We start from the raw sequence: 24858 nt of genomic DNA, 5'->3' as shown, positions 1-24858 counted from the left end.
AAAGAGAGAGAAACTTGATAACTCGTATTAGGAATGAAAAAGGAGAGATCACTACTGATATGGTAGAGATTCAAAGGGTAATCAGAAACTACTTTGAGAAACTCTATGCCACTAAAAATGAAAACCTGGAAGAAATGGATAAATTTTTGGAATCTTATAATCTTCCACGATTGAATGAAGAGGATGTAGCATATCTAAACACACCCATTACTATTGAGGAAATTAAGAAAGTAATCAAATGTCTGCCCAAAAACAAAAGCCCAGGCCCAGATGGATTTACTAATGAATTCTTTCAAACCTTTCAAGAGGAACTACTACCAATCCTGGCAAGACTCTTTCATGAAATTGAAAAAACAGGAAAACTTCCAAATAGCTTTTATGAAGCCAACATTACCTTGATACCTAAACCAGACAGAGATGCTACGAAAAAAGAAAATTACAGACCAATATCGCTGATGAATGCAGATGCAAAGATCTTCAACAAAATCCTGGCAAATAGGATTCAATGCCTCATTAAGAAGATCATCCACTACGATCAAGTAGGTTTCATTCCAGGAATGCAAGGCTGGTTTAACATCCGTAAATCTATCAACATAATACACAACATCAACAGCAAGAAAAATAAAAATCACATGATCATATCAATCGACGCAGAGAAAGCATTTGACAAGGTCCAACACCCATTCTTGATCAAAACTCTCAGCAAGATGGGAATGGAGGGAACCTTTCTCAATATAGTTAAGGCCATCTACCACAAGCCAGAGGCAAATATTGTCCTCAATGGAGAAAAACTGAAAGCCTTTCCTCTAAATTCTGGCACAAGACAAGGCTGTCCTCTCTCACCACTTCTATTCAACATAGCACTTGAAGTACTCGCTATAGCGATTAGGCAAGAAAAGGATATCAAGGGAATCCAGATAGGAAAGGAAGAAGTCAAGCTCTCACTGTTTGCAGATGACATGATACTCTACTTAGAAAACCCCAAAGACTCTATCAAAAAGCTTCTAGAAACAATAGACTCATATAGCAAGGTGGCAGGCTACAAAATTAACACACAAAAATCAATGGCCTTCCTATACACCAATACTAATAAGGAAGAAATGGACATTAAGAAAACAACTCCATTCACTATAGTGTCACACAAACTCAAATATCTTGGAATCAACTTGACTAAAAATGTGAAGGACCTATACAAGGAAAACTATAAAACTCTGCTCCAAGAAATAAGAGAGGACACGCGGAAATGGAAGCATATACCCTGCTCATGGATTGGCAGGATTAACATCATTAAAATGGCAATAGTCCCCAAAGCACTGTACAGATTTAATGCGATCCCCCTAAAGATACCCATGACATTCTTCAAAGAAGTGGACCAGGCACTTTTGAAATTTATTTGGAACAATAAACACCCTCGAATAGCTAAAGCAATCATTGGGAAAAAGAATATGGGAGGAATTACTTTCCCCAACTTTAAACTTTACTACAAAGCAATAGTTATTAAAACAGCATGGTATTGGAATAAAGACAGGCCCTCAGATCAGTGGAATAAGCTTGAATACTCAGAGAATGTTCCCCAGACATACAATCATCTAATTTTTGATAAAGGAGCAAAAAATCCTAAATGGAACAAAGAAAGCCTCTTCAACAAGTGGTGTTGGCAAAACTGGGTAGCCACTTGCAAAAAATTGAACTTAGACCCCCAGCTAACATCATGTACGAAGGTAAAATCCAAATGGATTAAAGACCTCGATATCAGCCCCAAAACCATAAGATATATAGAACAATACGTAGGTAAAACACTCCAGGACATTGAGGCTAAAGGCATCTTCAAGGAAGAAACTGCACTCTCCAAGCAAGTGAAAGCAGAAATTAACAGATGGGAATATATTAAGCTGAGAAGCTTCTGCACCTCAAAGGAAGTAGTGCCCAAGATACAAGAGCCACCCACTGAGTGGGAGAAACTATTCACCCAATACCCATCAGATAAGGGGCTAATCTCCAAAATATACAAGGCACTGACAGAACTTTACAAGAAAAAAACATCTAATCCCATCAAAAAATGGGGAGAAGAAATGAACAGACACTTTGACAAAGAAGAAATACAGATGGCCAAAAGACACATGAAAAAGTGCTCCACATCACTAATCATCAGGGAGATGCAAATCAAAACAACGATGAGATACCACTTCACACCACAGAGAATGGCACACATCACAAAGAATGAGAATAAACAGTGTTGGCGGGGATGTGGGGAGAAAGGAACTCTTATCCACTGCTGGTGGGAATGCCGTCTAGTTCAACCTTTATGGAAAGCGATATGGAGATTCCTCCAAAAACTGGAAATCGAGCTCCCATATGATCCAGCTATACCTCTCCTAGGAATATACCCTAGGAACACAAAAATACAATACAAAAACCCCTTCCTTACACCTATATTCATTGCAGCACTATTTACCATAGCAAGACTCTGGAAACAACCAAGATGCCCTTCAACAGACGAATGGCTAAAGAAACTGTGGTACATATACACAATGGAATATTATGCAGCTGTCAGGAGAGATGAAGTCATGAAATTTTCCTATACATGGATGTACACGGAATCTATTATGCTGAGTGAAATAAGTCAGAGAGAGAGAGAAAAATGCAGAATGGTCTCACACATTTATGGGTTTTAAGAAAAATGAAAGACATTCTTGCAATAATAACTTTCAGACACAAAAGAGAAAAGAGCTGGAAGTTCCAGCTCACCTCAGGAAGCTCATCACAAAGAGTGATGAGTTTAGTTGGATAAATAACTACATTTTGAACTGTCCTAATAATGAGAATGTATGAGGGAAATTGAGAACCTGTTTAGAGTACAGGCGGGGGTCGGGTGGGGAGGAGGGAGACTTGGAACATTGGTGATGGGAATGTTGCACTGGTGATGAAAAAAAAAAAAAGAAAAGGTTCTAAAAAAAAAAAAAAAAACTTGATCTATATATACCATTAACTTTGAAATTTCTCATCTTTATCTTGAACAGCTGCAGCCTCAGGCAATGAGAATATTCAGCCCCCACCGCTAGCTTATAAGAAATGGGGTTTGCAAGATATTGACACCGTTATTGATCATGCTAGTATTGGTAAGCATAATGAGTTCAACTTCAATATAAAAAAGTATTAATTTTTTATTGTTTTCTTTAAATGGAATTTACTTATTATACTCTGAAGTATTTTTTTTTTTTTTTTGGTTTTTCGGGCCACACCCGTTTGATGCTCAGGTGTTACTCCTGGCTAAGCGCTCAGAAATTGCCCCTGGCCCATACACCACCAAAGCACAGAGTGCAAGTGATCATGCAAGGAGTCTACAATTATCCCATGACAGTATACTACAGGGGTGGAGAAATCCTATAACTCCTAGGCCAAGGGAATTCCCTCTATAATATCCCCAATACTTAATGTGCCTATTCAGGGGGAAAAAGAAAAAAAACACACAAAATAATCATCTTTCCACACATTTATTTATTGATTGATCGATTTTTTTGACATATTTATTTTGGCGTAGATATTGAAGTTGATATCTCCAATTTTATTTCATTTTATTTTATTTTATCTTATCTTTCTCTTTCTTTTTGCACTCCGGCATGATTTGATTTCAGAACCGAGACTATTGTGTGGTGCTTGTCTTTATTGCTGTAGTGCTCACTGGATATTTAATTTGATATTTCTTTCTGTATTGTTGTAGTGTTTCAATTACCTTTTTCATGTCCTCTCTCAAACTGAGGTTGAAAGCCTCTAGACTGCAGGGGTCCTCAAACTTTTTAAACAGGGGGCCAGTTCACTGTCCTTCAGACTGTTGGAGAGCCAGATTATAGTAAAAACAAAAATTATTAACAAATTTCTATGCACACTGCATATATCTTATTTAGAAGTGAAGAAACAAAATGGGAATAAATACAATATGTGGCCCGCGGGCCGTAGTTTGAGGACCATTGCTCTAGAGTCTAGAAGGTCTCCGCTCATTTTCAAAGTATTTGACTTCTTTTTTTTTTTTTAATTTTTTCTAATTTTGTTTGTTTTGTTTTGGTTTGGTTTGGTTTGGTTTTGGGGCCACACCCAGCGGTGCTCAGGGGTTACTCCTGCCTGTCTGCTCAGAAATATCTCCTGGCAGGCACGGAGGACCATATGGGACACCGGGATTCGAACCAACCACCTTTGGTCTTGGATCGGTTGCTTGCAAGGCAAACGCCGCCGTGCTATCTCTCCGGGCCCATTTTTTCTTATTTTGTACCCCATTCTATTGCTTTTCTTTCCTTCAAACAAAACCACATAACTCGATTTATCTAGCTCCGCCTCTTAAATAGAGGGGGTAACAAGGAAGGGTACCAGGACCAAACAGATATATGACCACTAATAGTGAGCTAGACAAAGAGGGGTCCACCTACTCTAGCAGCCTGGGGGGTGATGGTGGGATATATAGGTTGCAGAAAGGGATCTGGGATGGGGGAGGACAAATTTGGTGATGGGTATTCCCCTGATTCAATGTTAATATGTACTTAAAATACTACTATGAAAGATATGTAAGTCATTGTGATCACAATAAAAATTAAAAAAAAAAAAAAAGAAATTGCCCCTGGCTTGGGGGGACCATATGGGACGCCGGGGGAATCTAACCGCGGTTCTTCCTTGGCTAGCGCTTGCAAGGCAGACACCTTACCTCTAGTGCCACCTCACCGGCCCCTATTTTCATTTTTGGCAATGTTCATGGTTACATGAAAAGAAAATCATTTGGTGCAACATTTGCTCCCACTTTCAAATCACCATAGATTTTATTTCTGGGCACAGTGGTATTACTATACAAATTTTATAGTTATTAGTTACACATGGTTTGACTTAAAGGTATTTCTGCAAAAAAATAGACTTAATTGCCATATCAGTTGGTCTTTTCTTCTTACTGCTTTATTTTTGGTCAGAGGCATCGATTGCCATGTAAGCCCAGTGTCACTACTAAAGGCAGTGTCCAAGTGGGCACTGCTGAATGAGATTCCTCATTCCTATTCCTCTTATCTACACCATATACACAGTTCTCTCCTGGAGCTGCCCTCCTTGATCTTGCCTTCCCTCAGTCACTGCCCTACTCCCCTGCCCCTTGGTGTTCCCACTTTACATAGACACACATGTCTTCCTGATGCTGACACTGAGACTTAGCATTCATTGGGGCGAAGTGATTCATCTGGGGTGACTCAATCCAGAAAGCAGGGGAAGTCCACTCTCCCTACCACCTCCACCAACCAGGAGTGGCCCTGGGCCCTAGCTGGAGGAAGTAAATTACAGGTATCCCAACTTTTGAAGCTTTGGGAAGGGGGCATTGTTGCCTCCAGTGCTGCCTTATAGTCTTCTGTTTGCAGTGGCAGAATTGTCCAGCATGATGCAGGCTGGACTGACAGGCCAACACCCATACACCCCCAACACACATACACATTGGGTACATTTGAGAGTGAGGTTCAGGCACCCTTAGTCTTAGAAGTAGGACTTTTCCAAAAGACGGATGGTTATTCTCCTCTTGGACCCTGTCCGTGTTCCTGTTTTCCCTTGGAGCCTCTGTCCACCTTGTTCTTGTGCTCACAATCCACCCCTTTGCTCCTTTCAGGGCCCAGGCTGGCCTATGCTCTGTCCCCTCCTCTGGGCCAACAAACCAGCCTTGTTATAGGAGCTGGTTAAGGGGATCAAAGGAAATTGGCTTAGGCAAAGCAAGTCTTCTCCTCTCTACTCAACCTATCTCGGCCACCAGAGACAGGGAATATCCAGCCTAGAATATAGTGGGTCCATCTCCTTCCCTCACAGAAAAGAATTTCAGGAGGTAAAATGGTAAAGCAAGGTAGTTTGTTTTGTTTGATTAAAACTTCTAGAAAGATGTGAAAGGAGAGAGAGGAAATGTGTTTAAGACAGAACCACATAGCCTAGCAAGTGAGATACTTGTTTATGGGGAGCTCAGGCATGGAGAGTGAGCCCAGAACAGCCTCTCAGAGAAGGAACATTTCCAGACCAGCGGAGGAGAGAGAGAAGCATATTGTGTTTGCAGCCAGCATTTGAAGGCTCGTGAAGTTGGACATCAGGAGAAAAGACAGAAAGAGCGACTCTCTGTGATTAGGAAGTGAAACGGGTTGAAACAAGGTGTGGGAACACTTGGCAGTGCCTGTTTTGACAAGTAACCCAGTTGTTCTGGGTGCCTAAGAGTCCCTGGCACTGAGAATGCAGGAACGGATCTGGCCTAGGTCTCACACTGAGAGAATAAGTAGTTTTGGCTATTTAAATAGGCATCATCTCAGCTCAGGCGTGTGTGTGTGTTTGTGTGTGTGTGTATGTCTTGGCTAGTCAAACAGGTATCATCTCAGCTCAGGCCTCTGTGTGTGTGTGTGTCCTGGAGAGCATGTGGGAGTTAGGTCCAGAGTGTGTGTGTGTGTGTTAGGTCCAGAGTGTTTGTGTGTGTCCAGAGTGTATGTGTGTGTGTGTGTGTGTGTGTCCAGAGTGTGTGTATGTGTGTGTGTGTGTCCTGGAGAGCATGTAGGAGTTTGTCCTGGAGAGCATGTGGGAGTTAGGTCCAGAGTGTGTGTGTGTCCAGAGTGTGTGTGTGTGTGTGTGTGTGTGTGTCCTGGAGAGCATGTGGGAGTTTGTCCTGGAGAGCATGTGGGAGTTAGGTCCAGAGTGTGTGTGTGTGTGTGTGTGTGTGTGTGTGTGTGTGTGTGTGTGTGTGTGTGTCCAGAGTGTGTGTGTGTGTTTGTGTGTCCTGGAGAGCATATGGGAGTTTGTCCTGGAGACCATGTGGGAGTTAGGTCCAGAGTGTGTGTGTGTGTGTGTGTGTGTGTGTGTGTGTGTGTGTCCAGAGTGTGTGTGTGTGTGTGTGTCCTGGAGGTCATGTGGGAGTTAGGTCCAGACTATAGGGAAGAATTAAGATTTTTAAGGTCATCGATAACATGAACAGGGATTTAGGTCATTTACATGTGCTAGAAGCCACTGAGCACTGAGCAAGAGATAATTGAATTTGGCCTGTTGGGGTGTTTGGAAGAGAGAAAGTCTGTAGTAAAGCTTGTCTAGATTCCTGCTGCCAGGGCCTAATTCTCTGTTAACGCAGACAGCCACTTCCACCTTGGGTAAATAAGCTGATCCCGAGCTGCCCTGTGGTGCTGCCCAAATACAGGCCACATAGCTCCTACTAAATTATCTTTGTTCAATCTTCTAAATCAAACCTGGATTTTATTTTATTTTATTTTATTTTATTTTTGGGGGGGCCACACCCGGCGGTGCTCAGGGGTCACTCCTGGCTGTCTGCTCAGAAATAGCTCCTGGCAGGCACGGGGGACCATATGGGACACCGGGATTCGAACCAACCACCTTTGGTCCTGGATCGGCTGCTTGCAAGGCAAACACCGCTGTGCTATCTCTCCAGGCCCTGGATTTTATTTCTAATATGGGTAACTGGTTTTGAAGCTTTGTTCTATGAACTTGCCTCAGCAAGAGGGAAGGGTAGTTTCTCTCCTGATTTATCTAACAGTTTAGCCTTTCAGTCTCTTTAGGGTCTGTTGAAATTGAAGTGTTAAGGCATCAAATTTTTTATCTTTTATTTATTTGGGAGGGGAGGAGTTTGGGCAATACTCAAGTGTTTCTCTTGACTCTATGCTCAGAAATCATTCCTGGCTGTTCTCAGGGATGCTGGGGGTCAAATTTGGGTCAGCCACGTGCAAATGCCCTCCCTGCTGTGCTATGGCACTGGCCCCAAGTATTTGGAAGCTTTTTAAAGTGAACATGAGAACCAAGTAGTTACCGTGAAACTTAATTCTGGATGGAATCGTGTACAATTCCTCAGATGCCTTCGATCACGTGTTACTGTTTCATCATTAGGTATCATGACCCTGTCCCCTTTTGATCAGATGAAGACCGCATCCAACATTGGAGGATATAATGCCGCGATCAAGAACAGCCCCCCTGCCATGTCCCAGTACATCACTGTTGGCTCCAATCCCTTCACTGGCTTTTTTTATGCCTTAGAGGTGAGTCTCCTGGTATCTGCAACCCTGGGACCACTTGTTTTTCTGACATGGACACACATGGGTGTGGCAGAAAGATATGTTTGTCATCATTTTCAGCCAGCACAGTTTCCCCTGATTGTTTAGACACATTGCATAAGGCTCTGCCTGCAGTACAGCACAGGTGTCCCTATTTTTCTTGCCCTGAATTCTTGGACAGTTGAGCCATCTGTCAGTATTAGCATTAGAGTCTGCATCTCGGGGTGTACCATGACAGTAGTCCATGTGGGGAGCTGAGTAAATCAGGAATTGTAAGGACTAGGTAGGCTGACAGCTAGAGTTGATGTAAGTGGTGAAAATTGTTTCCAAAATAGAGAAAAGTTAGGTGTTAGATTTGGCAGGTCCAATTTCTTATTTTGAGGTAACCTCTGATTTGTCTAAACTGCCCTATATTTTTTTTAAAATAAAAACTAATGAAAGAGGGAGAAGAAACACTTGTATGAAGATGAGAACTCCGTTTCAGGAACCAGAGTTTGCAAAACCAAGAGAAAATAGCATTCCTGCCAGCTTCATGCCCTGCCCTAAAAATGGTTGCAAAGTCAGTGAATGTTTAAAGAGGGAATCAGAGAGATGAAGTAAATTGCTGGTCAGTTTGGCCTCTGAACTGTACAGAGAAAACAATCACATCACTTCCATCCACAGTCCAGTTTTCCTTGGCTTTGAAAGAAATAGATTTCTGTCCTTACTGTATACTTGCTAGTCTGCTAGTTCAGTCTGGACAACCTTCCAGAACTTTGTAACCAAGACCTGCCATATCAAGCCTGAAAGTGCTTCCCATTCCTATCTCTCTGGAAGCTGTTAAACCTTCTCTATCCCATATTCTGTTTTCCAGGGAAGCTCCCAGCCTTTACTGTCCCATGTCGCACTTGCAGTTGCCAGCAAACTCACTTCTGCCCTGTTTAATGCGGCCAGGTAATCACACAACTGCAAAGGACCTTGTTTGCCTGAATTTGATTTCAGTTCCCATTTTCAAAGCCTGCCCTTAGCTGCTCCAAGATCCCTGCTTTGTTCCCAATTCTCTTCTCTGCAGTGGTTGGCTTGGTTGGAAGAGTAAGCATGAAGAAGAAGCCTTTCAGAAGCAGAAGCCAAAGGTCGAACCCGCTACCCCACTAGCTGTTAGGTAAGTCTGCCAGGCACTGCTCCCATTTTAGCGTTGCAGAAACAAATGTGCTGGTAGACTGGCGGATATTGCCATGTGCTGGGAGACTGATGGGTGTTGCCATGTCCTGGTGGTTGACAGGTGTTTCTATGTGCTGATGGACAGACTGTATTGCTTCTTTTGCCCCCTTGTGCTGGTTAAAAGAAATCCCTGTAATGCTTTTTTTGTTTGTTTGTTTGTTTTTGTTTTTGGGCCACACCCAGCAGTGCTTAGTGGTTACTCCTGGCTTAGAGATAACTTGTGATGGTGCTCAGGGGTTACTCCTGGCTATCTGCTCAGAAATAGCTCTTGGCAGGCACGGGGGAACATATGTGACACTGGAATTCGAACCAACCACCTTAGGTTCTGGATCGGCTGCTTGCAAGGCAAACGCTGCTGTGCTATTTCTCCAGCCCCCCTGTAATGCTGTTTTAAATTTTGTAATGTGAAGCTATCTCAGTCTTTCAGTTTTTCAGTTATTTGAAATTTGTAAAGATATGTCACTTAATATTTCATTTGTGCAATAAACACTAAAGGTTCTTATTTAAGTAAGGTGGGGTTACACAAGACATTATCAGGTCCTGGCTTTTTACTCAGGAATCACTCCTGCAGTGCTCAGGAGACCATATGGGGTGATCCAATCCAAGTTGGCTCTGTGCAAGACAAGCCCTCAGCATTTTAAAGTTTCCATAAAAAGAAAGGTTTCATTTGAGGACCAGATAGAGAGGATAAGAGGTGGGGTGCCTGCTTTTTATGCAGCTAGGTCTTCTTTCCCATGTCCAGTGCTGTGCGTGGTCCTGCCAGGAGTGACCCCTAAGTGGTGCTGGAGATGGTGTCAAAATTTTTAAACAAGCCATATTGCAGATATTAGGTGTGGTTAATGAACAAACCATTCAGCTGGTAAGACCTTTAATTATATTAAGACAGATTCAGCCCATTTTGTTTCTACATTTAATGATCTTGTTATATATACATATATTTCTAGGTTGAATTTGAATCTCATTTCATTTTTAATCTCAGATTTGGGCTACCAGACTCTAGACGCCGCGGTGAGAGTATCTGTCTGTCCCCCTGTAACACGCTGGCTGCTGTAACGGATGATTTTGGCAGAGTGATCTTACTGGATGTTTCTCGAGGGATTGCCATACGCATGTGGAAAGGTACATTTGACAGACCTCAAGATGAAAAATCAATTTACCTATTACACCAACAACTTTAAATAGATAAACTGTCTTATCCTTGATTTATGCTTACTTTCATTTACTTATTTCTGGTTTTGGGCCACACCCAGCAGTGCTTAGGGGTTACTCCTGGCTTAGAGATAACTTGTGATGGTGCTCAGAGAACATATGGGGTTCTAGAGATTGAAGCTGGGTCAGCTTTGTGCAAGGCTTACCCTCCCCATTATACTGTTTCTTCAGCCTCCTATGCTTATTAAAACACAACAAAACAGGGGCAGAGCAATCACACTGCAGGAAGGGAGTTTGCGTTCCACAAAGCCAACCCAGATTTGATCTCTTCATAATCCCATAGGGTCCTTCAAACACACCTTCAGGAGTAATTCTTTTTTTTTTTTTTTTTCAATAAATCTTTATTTAAGCACCATGATTACAAGCATGTTTGAGTTGGGTTTCAGTCATAATAGGAATAATTCCTGACACAGAGCCAGCATTATCCCCAAGCACTACCAGGTGTGGCCCCAAAATCAAAACAAAACAAAACCACCAGAAAATAATGAACTGGGCACTGGGGGTCAAACCCAGGGCCTCACACCTATGGTGCTTGTGGCCTTGCCAGTTGAGCTATAGGCCCTGTCCAAAAGGAGACCCCTTTTTGATTACTTCTTTTATCTTGAAAGGAATATAGTGATTGGAAGCAAATAGAGCAGAATATTTGGGCTTGAAAGGACAACAATTGATTCCAGTATTTATTAAAATAAATATTTTCTGTCCAAAAAATAAAAAAAAATTCAAAATGCTTTCCTAGCTTTTCTCCACATGCCCCCTGTTGAGCTAAAGCTCTGCTAGCATTTCCGACACTGAGATGAGATGAATTCTCTTCTATCTGCAGGGTACCGGGATGCACAGGTGGGTTGGATCCAGGTTGTGGAGGACCTGCACGAGCGGGTGCCCGACAAGGCTGACCTTTCCCCCTTCGGGGGCGCTCAGGGCCCAAGCCGTGTGGCACAGTTTTTGGTCATCTATGCTCCACGCCGGGGCATCTTGGAAGTGTGGAGCACACAGCAGGGGCCCCGGGTGGGTGCCTTCAACGTGGGCAAACACTGCAGGTAAGAGGCATGAGGGACTTCTCTCCCTGCTGGTGAAGGGTGGTATGGGCAGACTGGAAAAGGGGTTTCTTGGAGAGTCACTTTTCAGCCCAGATTTCTTGCCTGTGTGCCTGGCATGTTTTTGGGGTGAGTGTTGAATAACTAAGAAATCGCACAGCAAAGGCCTTGGTGCTGCTGCCAAAGTGAAGTTGGCTTTAGGGGTCTGGGGGAGGTCATTGCTGAGTAGTCGAGTGAGCACTTGGCCTGGGATGTGCAAAGCCTTGGGGTTTGATGCCTGGCATTACATAACATACTTAGAAATAACTGCCCTTTGTTCCTGTTCATTTTGAAGGCTGTAGGGGCAAAAGAAAAGTTTTGAGATCCTTGAGGACAAGGTTAAGGGAAACAAATGCACCATTTGCCAATACAGCACTACTGTTTAATTTTCTGACATTTTTAATCTATTTTATTTTATTTTTGGTTTTTGGGTCACACCTAGCAGTGCTCAGGGGTTATTCCTGGCTCTTTGCTCAGAAATTGCTCCTGGCAGGCTCAGGACCATATGGGATGCCGGGACTTGAACCACCGAACTTCTGCATGAAAGGCAAATGCCTTACCTCCATGCTATCTCTCTGGCCCCAATCTATTTTATTTTTATTTTGGGGCATACCTGACTGTTCCACAGACTTCTCCTGACTCTGGCACTCCAGTATCACTCCTGGCAGTGCTCAGGGGACTCTATGAGATGTCAAGGACTGAACCCAGGTCAGCCACATGCAAGGCAAATGCTCTTCTTGCTGTATTAACATTCCAGTCCCCATTTTGTCATTTAAAAAAAAAAAAAACCTGAACTCTAATGATAGAAGCCTGTTTTACTGGTATTTTTACTTGCCTAAATAATGCTCCTGAACTGTCAGGACTTTATTGCTGGGATGAATCCACTTATTGGCAATTTTTTTCTCGTAAGGTTTTTTTTTTTTTTTATTTCTTTTCTTTTCTTTTTTTTTTTTTTTTTTTTTTTTTTTTTTTGATCATATTGACCCATATTTCTTTAGGCTTCTGTCTCCGGGTTACAAAATAATGGGCTTAAACAATGTTACCAGTCAGAATTGGCAGCCACAGACACACCAGATCTGCCTTGTAGACCCAGTGTCTGGAAGCGTGAAGACAGTGAACGTTCCTTTCCATCTAGCCTTGAGGTAAGGCTCAGTGAGTGCTACAGGTCCATGGGACTGCTGGAATGTGCAGTCTCTCTCTGTTGCTTTATAACAAGTATTGTTCCTGTCGTTAGTCTCTTGTCAGACTGAGAACCTTTGCTAGTAAATAGGGAGAAAAGGGGCTGGAGAGATAGCACAATGGTAGGGCGTTTGCCTTGCATGCAGCCGACTTGGGATGGACCTGGGTTCGATTCTCGATATTTCATATGGTCCCTGAAGCCTGCCAGGAGCGATTTCTGAGCACAGAGCCAGGAGTAACACCTGAGTGTCGCTGGCTATGGCCCCAAAAGCCAAAATACATAAATAAAATACAGTTAAATAAATAAATAAATAGGGAGAGAAGAAAGTGGAGGGGCGTGGGAATTTGTTAGAATTAGAAGAAAAACCGGTTCCAATCTCTTGAGAACTTGTGTTCTTGTTTTAGTGATAAGAAGAGTGAACGCGCAAAGGACATGCACTTGGTGAAGAAACTAGCAGCCTTGCTGAAAGCCAAAACTCCCAATCTTGGTTGGTATCCATGAGATAAAGAATGCACTGTTAGGCCATTCTAGAAGTTCCTAGAGGCTCGTATCTGGAACAGTCCAACGTGTTTTATGAGCTGTGATGAGTCCATTTTGGGATTAGGTGAGGTACAGGCAATCACATGTCCGTTTCGCTGGATATTTTCTTGAAAGAACAACATGTTCCAATTCAGGAAGTATTAAAATTGATGACAATGAGCGCAGAAGAGAGAGCCGCCACCTAACTTCTATCTCAACACCACCAGGCCACTGAGCACCTCAGGGCATGATCTCTGAGCATAGAGCCAGGAGTAGCCCACATACACTGTAGGGTGTGACTCCAGCACCCCCCGAAAAAAAATGCATAACAGTGTCAGGGAACACAATCTTCATAGTACAAATTTGTGTCTTTTCTCCCCCCCCCTTTTTTTTCCAGAATCAAGTTGACCTGTAAAATTAATTTTTTTTTTTAATTTTCTCTCTCCAGATTTGGTTGAAAAAGAAATAAAGGAATTGATTCTTGATATAAAGTACCCTGCAACCAAAAAACAGGCAAGTGTGTGAATAATATGTGTTTTTATACATCCTCCTAAGAAACATTTTTTGGATTCCTGGCAGACATGACTGACTGAAAGTCTTCTTTCATTTCTTTCATATTTCTCTCTCTCTATATATATATATGTGTGTGTGTATATATATATATGTACACATACATAATCTCCCCATGCACACACACACACAATCTGTGCAGACTCACCAGACACTTCTCAATGCCAGCCTTACCTCTTCCTGCCTTTTTGTGACCACATTTGTCAGATGTCAGTCACTTCCTTAGCATTTCATTCTCACTCTGGAGTTTTTCTTATTCTTTTAAGCCTTATTTGGCACATCTTGAAACTGGTAATGGTTGACTTACTAGATCACATTAATTCTTTGCTGGGTAAAGCAGCTCACAGTCAGGAACATCCCTCTAAAATGTGAAATGAGGGAAAGGAGAGACGCAAATCTCAAATTGACAACAGAATTGTTGTTTCTAATCTTTAATGTGGCTGAATATTCTCTCCTTAGGCTTTGGAAAGCATTTTGGCAAGTGATCGTTTACCATTTTCCTGTCTAAGAAATATCCTTCAGACTTTAATGGACACATTTAAAAATCAAGGTAATAAGATTTTCACTGATTGGAGATTTTGGTTTCATTTCAAATTCTGGAAGTGATTATAAAATGGTTACTATTATATTTATAACTCAGTGTGGTTACTATTATATTTATAACAGCCAGTATAAACTGGCTTAATGAAGTACTCTCAAATTGGATATCAATTCTTTTTTCTTTCTGTGTGTCTGTCTTTCTTTTTCTTTCTTTTTCTTTTTTTGGTTTTTGGTTTTTGGGTCACACCTAGGGGCACTCCTTGCAGACTCGGGACCATATGGGATGCTAAGGATTGAACGTGAGTTGGCCATGTGCAAGGCAATGCCCTACCCACTGTGCTATCACTCTGGCCCCAATGTTTTATATATATATATATATATATATATATATATATATAATGTAAAACAAATTTTTGGTGAATGATCAACTCCCTTAGTAGGCATTCTTCTTAGATTGCTTTAAAAAGCAATATGCGGGGCCAGAGAAATAGCACAGTGGTAGGGTGTTTAACTTGCATGCAGCTGACTCAGGACAGACCCACATTCAATTCCTGGCATTCCATATGGTCTCCCAACCTGCCAGGAGCAATTTCTGAGTGAAGAGCCAGGAGTAACCCCTGAATGCTGCCCGGTGTGACCCAAAAACAAACAAACAAAAAAAGCAATATGCACCTTATTCCCATCATGGGGCCCCTGTGATAATACAGCAGTTAATGTATTTGCCCTGTATGCAGCCAAATTCACTCTCCACTACCTCATATGGTTTCTGGAGCTGCTGAGAACCATCCTCAAATGACATTGCTCAGTCCTGAGGGTAAACCAAATCATTGTTCATTTGAAGTCCCACCTATAAATGAGACTTTCGAAAATGTCAGGGAATCATTTGGGAAGTTTGAGTTTACAGTTGCTTTAAGGCCTTGGTTAGAACTACATTACTACTGTGCCCTAAGTGAGAATTCTTTTTTTTTTGTTTGTTTGTTTTTGTTTTTGGGCCACACCCGTTTGACGCTCAGGGGTTACTCCTGGCTATGCGCTCAGAAATCACCCCTGGCTTGGGGGGACCATATGGGACACCGGGGGATCGAACCGCGGTCTGTCCTACGCTAGCCTAGTGCTTGCAAGGCAGACACCTTACCTCTAGCGCCACCTTCCCGGCCCCAGTGAGAATTCTTGATGGTTTGCAGTTCTGCCTTCTTAAAGCCTGTATATACCAGATCTAAACTGGTAGGATTGTATGAGGATATTTCTCAACTGCTAATCTCAAGACCTAAAGGACTGGGGATATAGTTCTGCAGGCTCACTACATTTCGATTTAACCTCACGTTCTCCCTAGTACCCTATGGGTGTGGCCCAGTTCCCAACCCCTTCTCTGCCAAAAATAAATAAATAAATAAAAAGAGAGGAATGGAAAAGTCTGGCTGAGAAAGGCTACTATGTGAGATTCCATTCAGAGCCTCTTCCTACAGTCTCTGGTTTAATTGGCATCTGAGCACTGTGCCAGGATCCCCCCACTTCCACCCCCCCACAGCATGCCTGTATATTCTGGGCACTTGGAGAAGATTCTTCTATATGTCTGCTGGCCCAAAAGGCCGAACACCTCCCCCCCATTTCATCCCTGGCTCAACTGGACCCCCAGTACTACCTGCTCCAGACTCTTGTGAACTGCTTTATTATTTTTGTTTGGGGGCTGGGGATTTGTGCCACACCCAGCCAAGTGCTCAGGGATCACTCTGGGGTATGCTTGGAACCGTCTGTGGTGCTGATCGTTCAAACTGGCCACATGCAAGGCAAACACCTGCAACCCTGGACACTCCCTGAGTGAAGATCATTGATTTCTGAATTTCAGTGTTGGCTGACAATATTCCCCATTTTCTTCTTTTTTTTGGGGGGGGGGGGCACACCCGGCGGTGCTCAGGGGTTACTCCTGGCTGTCTGCTCAGAAATAGCTCCTGGCAGGTATGGGGGACCATCTGGGACACCGGGATTCGAACCAACCACCTTTGGTCCTGGATCAGCTGCTTGCAAGGCAAACGCCGCTGTGCTATCTCTTCGGGCCCCATTTTCTTCTTTTTCTCCCCTTTTCCTGCCTCTTTCTTAGAACAACTTATTTCATTAAACAATTTAGACATTTTGCCATGACTAGGAAATTGTCTTTTCCTTCTAAGTTTGTGAAAGTTTAAGCATCTGTTTAATCCAGTGGAGCCTCCTGGAATTGTGTAATACTGAATTTAATTTTAAAAGGCACTATTTGAGTTTCTCTGAGTATTTCACATATTTCTTTTTTTTTTCTTTTAGAGTCTGAATCTGTTGATGAAGGATTGCTGCAGTTTTGTGCCAATAAGCTGAAACTGCTCCATCTTTATGAATCTGTTAGTCAATTAAATTCTCTTGATTTTCATTCAGATGCACCATTTTCTGATAATGTGAGTAATTCCTGAATTATCTCTTAAAATTTCTGAAATGTTTTGTGATTTAAGTATTTTTGGTAAGATAGAGGAAATCAAGAATTATAAAGATTGGGCCAGGGAGATAGCACAGTGGTAGGGCGTTTGCCTTGCATGTGGTCGACCCAGGATGGACCCGGGTTTGATTCCTGACAATTCATATGGTCCCCTGAGCCTGCCAGAAGTGATTTCTGAACTCAAAGCCAGGAGTAATTCCTGAGTGCCATGGGTGTGGCTCCCCCTCAAAAGAAAGAATCATAAAAATTTTGGACACAATTTCCCATACCATAAATACCCCTCAAACACAAAGAAGAAATTTAAAAAATATGAAGATAAACTTTTTTACAAGCTCCCTTGCTGAGTACTGTGTTCCTTGCTGCTAAATATTTATAATTTATGCTAGAGTATTACATTTTGATTGTTTACGCTTGCCTATAAGAATTGTTTTACTCAGTTCTTACATAAGAGGATTTAAAATAATGGTATTAAGTATTCTTTGTGCTTATTCTATGGGAAACATGGGATTGTACCTTGTCATTGTGTTACCTATATTGGGGTACCATATAGCTCATTCCTGGAGTATGTTTTTAAATTTGGGGGGGGGTGTTGGGTTATACCCGGCAGTGCTCAGGGGTTACTCCTGGCTCTATGCTCAGAAATCGCTCCTTGGCAGGCTTGGGGGACCATATGGGATGCTGGGATTCGAATTACCATCCTTCTGCTGCATGCAAGGCAAACACTCTACTTCCATGCTATTTCTCTGCCCCTGTTTTTAAAGTTTTTGCTCTGGATACAGGAAGTGAAGTTTCTAAGAAACCAAGAATATCTCTCCTCTGTCACACAGCTATGATAAACCAAGTCTCAAGACTTCTCTATTTTGAGGGAATTTAGGGCCACACCTAGGTTAACTGAGTGGTCAGGACTCACTTCTGGTGGGATTCAGAGGGACTATATGAGATCGAATTTGGGTTGTCACCATGCAGGGTGCAAGGCCCCAAACTCTCCATCCCCAAAACTTTTTATTTAAAACATTTTTATAGATGGGGACCAGAGTGATAGCACAGTGGGTTGCATGATTGCCTCTCACGTGGCAGACCTGGGCTCAATCCCTGGCATCCTATATGGTCCCCCAAGCCTGCCAGGAGTAATTTCTGAGTGCAGTGCCAGGAGTAGCCCCTGAGAACTGGTAGGTGTGACCCAAAAACAAACATAAAAGACACAAATTTGTGTGTGTGTGTGTGTTTTGGGTCACACCCGGCAGTGCTCAAGGGTTATTCCTGGCTCTAGGCTCAGAAATTGCTCCTGGCAGGCACGGGGGACCATATGGGACGTCAGGATTTGAACCGATGACCTCCTGCATGAAAGGCAAACACCTTACCTCCATGCTATCTCTCTGGCCCCAAAAGACACAAATTTTTAAAGAGAATATTGCAGTATTTTTTCCTCTGTAACTATCACAGTAATAATTCTGTGATTGCCATTATACCTGACACAGCTATCTTTTCTTCACTACCTCCACTGTAAAGCCATTTCACACAGTAAAGGGTCAGGTTCTTGCAGTTGTCTTCAGAGTCTCCTTAACACTCATAAATTCCTCAGTTCCTATGTTTTTCCATCAACATCCTTAGAAGAAACTTAGTCCTTCTAGTTATATGTGATTTTAGAACTAGTTTCTTCTGTTTAGATAAACCCCAGCATAAAACCATCTTCGGTTCAAGAGTAGAGTCAAGGGGAAATTGCTGACTTTTGGTCTCATACTTCAGATGATGGGGCCAACCAAGGGGCTGGTTCCCGAAAGAGACCCATGCTATTTCTAGAATCTTCTCGTGTTTTCAAGGACTTGGCTGTGTTATTAAGGCTTGATGAGCAGGAGCTGTGTAAGCTGCAGGTGTTACTGGAGAAATATAAGCAGGAGAACACCAGGATGACCGTTCGGTTTTCTGATGACCAAGATGGTGCATTGCCCATTAAGACATTCCTGGAATACCTGGAGTATGAGAAAGATGCCATCAGTGTAAAGAAGATAAGTGAAGATGAATATGTGGCTTTAGGTGAGTAGAAGAAAAAAAAAAACTTTCCCCATTACTAGAAGAAAGCCTGGGGAGGAACTGCAATTCGTTTTTTTAGTTGGGAATGAATCCCAGGTCCTGTGCATGTTTAAATCTTTAGTCCCTAGAAGTTACTTTGGGCTGTTTTTATGGTCCTCATGAGTCTGCTGAATCCATGGCCTGATAGTGGGAAGCTTTACTCTCTGTTGGGAACAGTCAAGCCGGTCAACACTGCAGCTCCTCAGGGGCTTCGGCTTGTAGTACTAGAAGTATTTGTCCCAGGGATTGGGAATCCTCCATGATAGACAAGGTCTTATCCCTTCCTGTCCCCACCAGGCAGTTTCTTCTTCTGGAAGTGTTTACACGGAGAGAGCTCCACCGAGGAAATGTGCCAGACACTGGAGGCGGCGGGGCTCAGCCCCCAATTGCTGCTGGTGAGGATCCCTACTTCCCGAATCCATGACTGCCAGGGGTCAACCACGGTTGACCATTGTGGAAAGGGTTTCAGAGAATGTGTGTGAAAACCTATAGATAAATGACAGAGTATTGAGGCCAGGACTTAGCAGTAAGGAGGGCTGAGTGTCATCCTAGGCATATACAAAATAATGGAGCACAACACATACACATACACACAAAGGGAAATTTGGATTTTCCAAAGCTGCTTGAATCCTGTTGTTTACTTTTTATTGTTATTGTTTGTTTTGGGGTCATACCCAGCAGTGCTCAGGGGTTACTCTTGGCTCTGTGCTCAGAAATTACTACTGGCAGTCTTGGAACTATATTGGATGCTGGGGATAGAACCTGGGCTGCGTACTCTCTCTTATTGCTCCAACTTCCCCTAAAGCTGTTTCTTCTTATTGCTCTTGTATACTTAGCCTTGGAGTGCAGAGAGCTAACTCAGTAGGCTGGAGCATGTGCCTGGTGTGCAGGAGGTCAGGTTTGGCCCCTCCAAACTTCATGTAGCTCCCTGAGTACCTCCAAAGACCATGAGCACTAGCCTGTATCTGCTGCCCTTGTGTACTGCAGGGTATGACTTCAAAATCAACTTGGAGGGTTTTTTGGGTTGCTCCTAACAGTGCTTGGGATGTCTGAGGTCCCCCGCCATTCCAACCCCCAGCAATTCTCAGTTAGCCTGGCCATCGGCTCCATGCCAGGATCTGAAGACATAATGCTGCTTAGGCCTACAAAGCTTGTGCCCTAACCACTGAGCTGTCTCCCAGCCCCAAGTCTGATAATCGGTTAGACATTCCTGCTCCCCATTAAGCAAGTCCTGAGTATCTTGGGGTGGCCATGGTAGGGCCAACTCATACTTCCAGCATCTCCCTTGTTCCTTCCATGGGATATGCCCAAGTATTTCACTCAAACTTCCAGGCAGTCTAGTATTATTGGGGTGTCCTGTGTACTGCGCCTATTTATTTGATTTTTGGGCCACACTAGCAGTGCTCAGAAATTACTCCTGGCAGGCTCAGGAGACACTATGGGATGCCCAGATTGAATTCAGATTGGCCACATGCAAGGCAAATGCCCTATCCACTGTGTTTTCACTCTGCACCCTTATTTTTTTTTAATCTTTTAAAACAAAATTCATATTTTATTTAGGGTGAAATCAACTCTACAAAATTGACTTTCTTCACCAAAATAGCAATGATATTTTCACATTATTCACTGGAAAACCCACAAAACAATCACTCTAGAAGGTTTTCCATGTTTTGATATATATCAAGACAAAGCAGTAGATCCAGCCATGGTGAAAAGACAAAAACAACTTACCATATTTTTCGCTCTTTAAGACGCATGCATCGTTTTTAGATGCTCTCTTCCCCTGCACTCAGGTTTCAGCTCCAGGCAGCATTTGCTCCATAAGATGCACTGGGGTCGGGGGTGGGGATGTGTCTTACGGTATGAAAAATATGGTAATTCAGTTGTCAGTCCCTGGGGCTGCCTCTGATTCTGTATGGATTGAACAGTACTCTGGCTTTCATGAAGCCCATGTTCTACTCTTACCGAGGGGATGGGGAGGGAGGAGGGGAAGGGAGGTTAATGTAAGGCATCTGGTGGAAGAAGAAAGGTCCCTTAGGGTAGGTGACCCTCCCCCCCCACATCTCACAAGGTGGCAGCCACCTTCACTTGCTACATGCCTGTACATGGGCGCTTGCGCAAAAGCCACCTCTCACGGAGATGGGGTTTTGATTGCAGACTCTGCTCCTGAGCGTTTGGCTCTCAAAGGAAAAGGCTATTCTGGAGAAGCCACAGTCAATCTGCTGTCTCCACACCATGCTGTCCCTTCTGAGCAAGATGAAAGGTGAGAGAACTGTATCGCCCTTGACAAACTCCAGTGAGTACCAATTCTTAGTTTGTGTCAGCAGAAAAATTATGAGGAGGAGAGCATTTGCCTAACTCCATGAGGGGACTTTGTGTTTCCTGCTTTGGGTATAATTACCCATCTCTTGGAGAAAGACATTTCGTGGCCATTTCTGGCAATAGTGGAACTATTCCCAACAGGGTTTTCTTTTGAAGAGAGGTGAACACAGCACAGAGAAGTGCAGCAGACATGCTTCGCTTAAAGAAGATTCTAGATTTGCACATCTGCTTGCTCAGAAACATGCCAATTCATCTGTGGGGGTTTATTCATAACTTATCACAGGAGATTTTGCTATGCCAGGAGGAGAGCTTGTTCTGGGCACCCTGTATGGAGCCTCCTAACCCCATCCTTACCTTTTTATGCCTCTTCCCACAGTGGCCATCGATGAGGGCTGGGATTCCCAGTCTGTGTCCCCTTGGTGGCAACAGATGTGGACGGCCTGTGTCCAGTCAGAGAACAATGGAGCGGCCCTGCTGTCAGCACACGTGGGTCATGCTGTGGCTGCCCAGCTCTCCAGCAGCGGATCTGAGAAGAAAGTAAGTGCAGATACCAGGTTCCCACATGCCCCCTCACTGCGCCCATCTCTCTGGAACATGCTGCTCTACGTGCATGTCCTGTGATGTCGTGACTGACATGCATCCCCAGCAGGTCTATGATAGAAAGAGGAGGCTTTGGAGCCGGGCACCTTGGGTCTCAGGTGTCTCAGCCCTGCGATCGTGTCCCCCTAGTCTTTGGGTGGGGGGACTTTTGTTTCTGGTCCCAGCTGATCAGATCTCTTTGTTTTATTTTTGGGCCACTCCTAGTAGCACTCAGGGGTTACTCTTGACTTTGTGCTCAAAAATTACTCCTGGCAGGCTCAGTGGACCTTATGGGATGCAGGGGACCAAACTTGGATCAACATGTTGCAACATGTGCAAGGCAAATGCACTCCTATGCTATTACTTTGACCCCAACAGATCTGTTCGGGATGGGCCTGTCCACCCTCATTCTGAGGATGGATGCTGACCTAGGGCTCTGCCCACAGCTCACCAGGACTTTTTTGATAATTTCCCCAGACGACTGCAAATGCCGACTCGGATGGTCTCACCGACTCCTGGGAGGCCCTTTCCCTGGACACTGAGTACTGGAGGCTGTTGCTGAAGCAGCTGGAGGACTGTCTGCTCCTGCAGACACTACTGCTAAGCTGGGCCTCTGCACCTACCACCCGTGTGTCTGCCCTGCAGGCTGAGCCGCTCCCCAGGCTCTCTGTCAGGAAGTTACTGGAAGGTGGCAGAGGTCAGCAGGCTTTCTCCTCTTCCAAGCTATCCTTTTCTGTCTTGCAGGCCCATCTTAGCTCCCATGTGCCACATTGTCAGGCACTGAGTGTGGAAGTAGTGTGATGTAAGGCAGTGTAGATGGGCCATGCCTACACATCACTCTAGTGGGGAGCTGCAGGTTGTCTGGGGGAGCATGTTGGGGTCAGATCTTGGACAAACATGCACTTCTAGTTATGGGTTCTTCTGGGAGAAGAATATGGGGGAACTTTAATACCAGGCAGCCCACTCCTAGGCTAGCACTACTATAAGTTTTGGAGATCACAGGGCTCTACATCCTGGGCCGGCCCTCTTAGGCACACAGGCAGCTTCTGACTTCTGTTTCCTGTTCCCTCCCTGCAGGCGGCATTGCAGACACTGTGGCCAAGTGGATATTTAGGCAGGACCTCAGCCCCAACATCTTGAAGCTGGCCAAGGACAGAGATGCAGAAAATTCAAATGAAGCCCAGGAAGGTGTTCAGAGCGGCTTTCTGGGGGTAGCTGAGATGGAGCTGGACCTGGGAGTCATACCCGGTAATTCCCTGCTCTGGAGATACGTTGTGGCCAGTGGCTGGGGGGTTGGAGGGGGAGGGTGCCCTGTGGCTGTCTGTAAACTGCTCCCTGACCCACAGAGCTGCTGCGCCTGGCCTACGAGCAGTTTCCCTGCAGCCTGGACCTGGATGTGCTTCACGCTCATTGCTGCTGGGAGTATGTGGTCCAGTGGAATAAGGACCCAGAGGTAGGTGTAGGCCCCTGTAGTCCCTTCTTCCTTGCCTCTTCCGACGCCTTTCTGCTATTGTACCTTACTACATGCTGCCAAGATATGATCAGTTTGATTTTTTGATCAATTAGAATTGACCAGATCTGGTTAACTTTGATCAGATTCACATATTCCTAGAGCACTGGGGCTTTCTAGGCATCATGGGCATTGGGGGAGACCTCAGTGGCTTTATCTTAAGGGAGACTCTGATCCCTGAATTGTGTGGGTTTTTTTTTTGTTTGTTTTATTTTTGTTTTTTTTTTTTTGGTTTGTTTTGTTTTGGTTTTTGGGCCATACCTGGAGACACTCAGGGTTACTCCTGGCTCTGCACTTAGAAATTGCTCCTGGCAGTCTTGGATACCAGGGATCAAAGTCTGGTCAGCCGCATGCAAGCCTTACCTGCTGTGCTATCATTCTGGCCCCTGAATTGCATGTTCTTTTTTTTTGGTTTTTGATTTTTGGTTTTGGGGGTCACACCCAGCAGTGCTCAGGGATTACTCCTGGTTCTATGCTCAGAAATCGCCCCTGGCAGGCACAGCGGACCATATGGGATGCCAGGATTCGAACCACCATTCGTCTGCATGAAAGGCAAAACACCTTACCTCCATGCCATCTCTCCAGCCCCAAATTGCATGGTCTTACCTCAACACTCTTGGCTGCTTTGTGTATATGGTTATGTAAGAAACCTCACTTTGTGTTGGAAACACCTCATGAGTAAATGCTGCCTTTTTTTGATTTTCTCTTCTCTCCCTGTATGGAAGGAAGCACGGTATTTGGTCAGATCCATAGAACACTTGAAGCACATTTTTAATGCACACATTCAGAATGGTAAGTAAACCAGGCTCCCAGTCATGGGTCCACTCAGGAGGCAAGGAGTTGGTGGGATTTTTTTTTTAAGTCTTTACTATAGTTTAAGTAACATAGTTACTTAACATAGTTACATACCACTGCTACTTCCAGAGTCCACAAGTCACGAGCTACTTACATAATTGGCCTCAAACCTCCAAACACCATCATTTCCCCAACTTCACTGTAATGACAGCATGTGAAGTGGCAAGTCCCTCCCTGCTGCCCAACAGTGCTGACATTTCCATTTAAATTCAGTGGTTTTTTAAATTAGTATTTCAAACTTTGGATCCACATATAGTCTGTGGTGTTGAGGGACTTTGCCAGGCTCCTTTAGTCATTTAGTCATGTCATTTAGTCACCTGACCCAGGTCTCCTGGGGGGTCGTTTAGTAACCGGGTGGATCCAGGTCTTCTAAGGGATCAAGGAGTGACAGAATGGACCTGGGCCTCCTCCCCAAACCCAGGGAAGCGTGCACCCTGGGCCTTCTGTGTGCACAGCACATGTCCTCAGACCATCTCTCCCACCCAGTTTTGATCCTCATTAAAGAGGCTTCTATTTCACAAATGTTCCACTGGATGTAAGACACTGTATGGCCCCAGATAAGTTGCCCTGTTAGGTTTGAGTGAGAACATGCTGCATTCTGGCCCCCACTCTTGTCCCTCCTTGCAGGCATTGCCCTGATGATGTGGAATACATTCTTGGTTAAACGATTTTCTGCTGCTACCTACTTGATGGATAAGGTGAGCTTTTATCTGACTTTCTTTCTGATTGGC

The 24858-nt window shown here is 43.9% G+C and overlaps 1 protein-coding gene across 1 annotated transcript in view; it reads left to right on the top strand.

Moving 5' to 3' along the window:
* Positions 1 to 24858, top strand: part of RAB3GAP2 (RAB3 GTPase activating non-catalytic protein subunit 2) — a 70724-nt gene that overhangs the window by 39874 nt on the left and 5992 nt on the right. Inside the window, exons 9-28 of the mRNA XM_049769503.1 lie at positions 3021 to 3119; positions 7876 to 8024; positions 8893 to 8972; positions 9091 to 9180; positions 10219 to 10358; positions 11269 to 11485; positions 12520 to 12663; positions 13106 to 13188; positions 13669 to 13733; positions 14250 to 14340; positions 16626 to 16753; positions 18612 to 18825; positions 19159 to 19256; positions 21019 to 21124; positions 21560 to 21720; positions 22240 to 22459; positions 22840 to 23010; positions 23109 to 23215; positions 23998 to 24064; positions 24755 to 24825. Of these exons, the coding sequence (XP_049625460.1) occupies positions 3021 to 3119; positions 7876 to 8024; positions 8893 to 8972; positions 9091 to 9180; positions 10219 to 10358; positions 11269 to 11485; positions 12520 to 12663; positions 13106 to 13188; positions 13669 to 13733; positions 14250 to 14340; positions 16626 to 16753; positions 18612 to 18825; positions 19159 to 19256; positions 21019 to 21124; positions 21560 to 21720; positions 22240 to 22459; positions 22840 to 23010; positions 23109 to 23215; positions 23998 to 24064; positions 24755 to 24825 (2501 nt within the window). The remainder of the gene's footprint in view (positions 1 to 3020; positions 3120 to 7875; positions 8025 to 8892; positions 8973 to 9090; positions 9181 to 10218; positions 10359 to 11268; positions 11486 to 12519; positions 12664 to 13105; positions 13189 to 13668; positions 13734 to 14249; positions 14341 to 16625; positions 16754 to 18611; positions 18826 to 19158; positions 19257 to 21018; positions 21125 to 21559; positions 21721 to 22239; positions 22460 to 22839; positions 23011 to 23108; positions 23216 to 23997; positions 24065 to 24754; positions 24826 to 24858) is intronic.

Source organism: Suncus etruscus, chromosome 3 (genome assembly GCF_024139225.1).
Source record: "Suncus etruscus isolate mSunEtr1 chromosome 3, mSunEtr1.pri.cur, whole genome shotgun sequence".
NCBI lineage: Eukaryota > Metazoa > Chordata > Mammalia > Eulipotyphla > Soricidae > Suncus > Suncus etruscus.
Note: the sequence above shows the minus strand (reverse complement) of the source record. Positions and strands in the feature narration are given on the sequence as shown.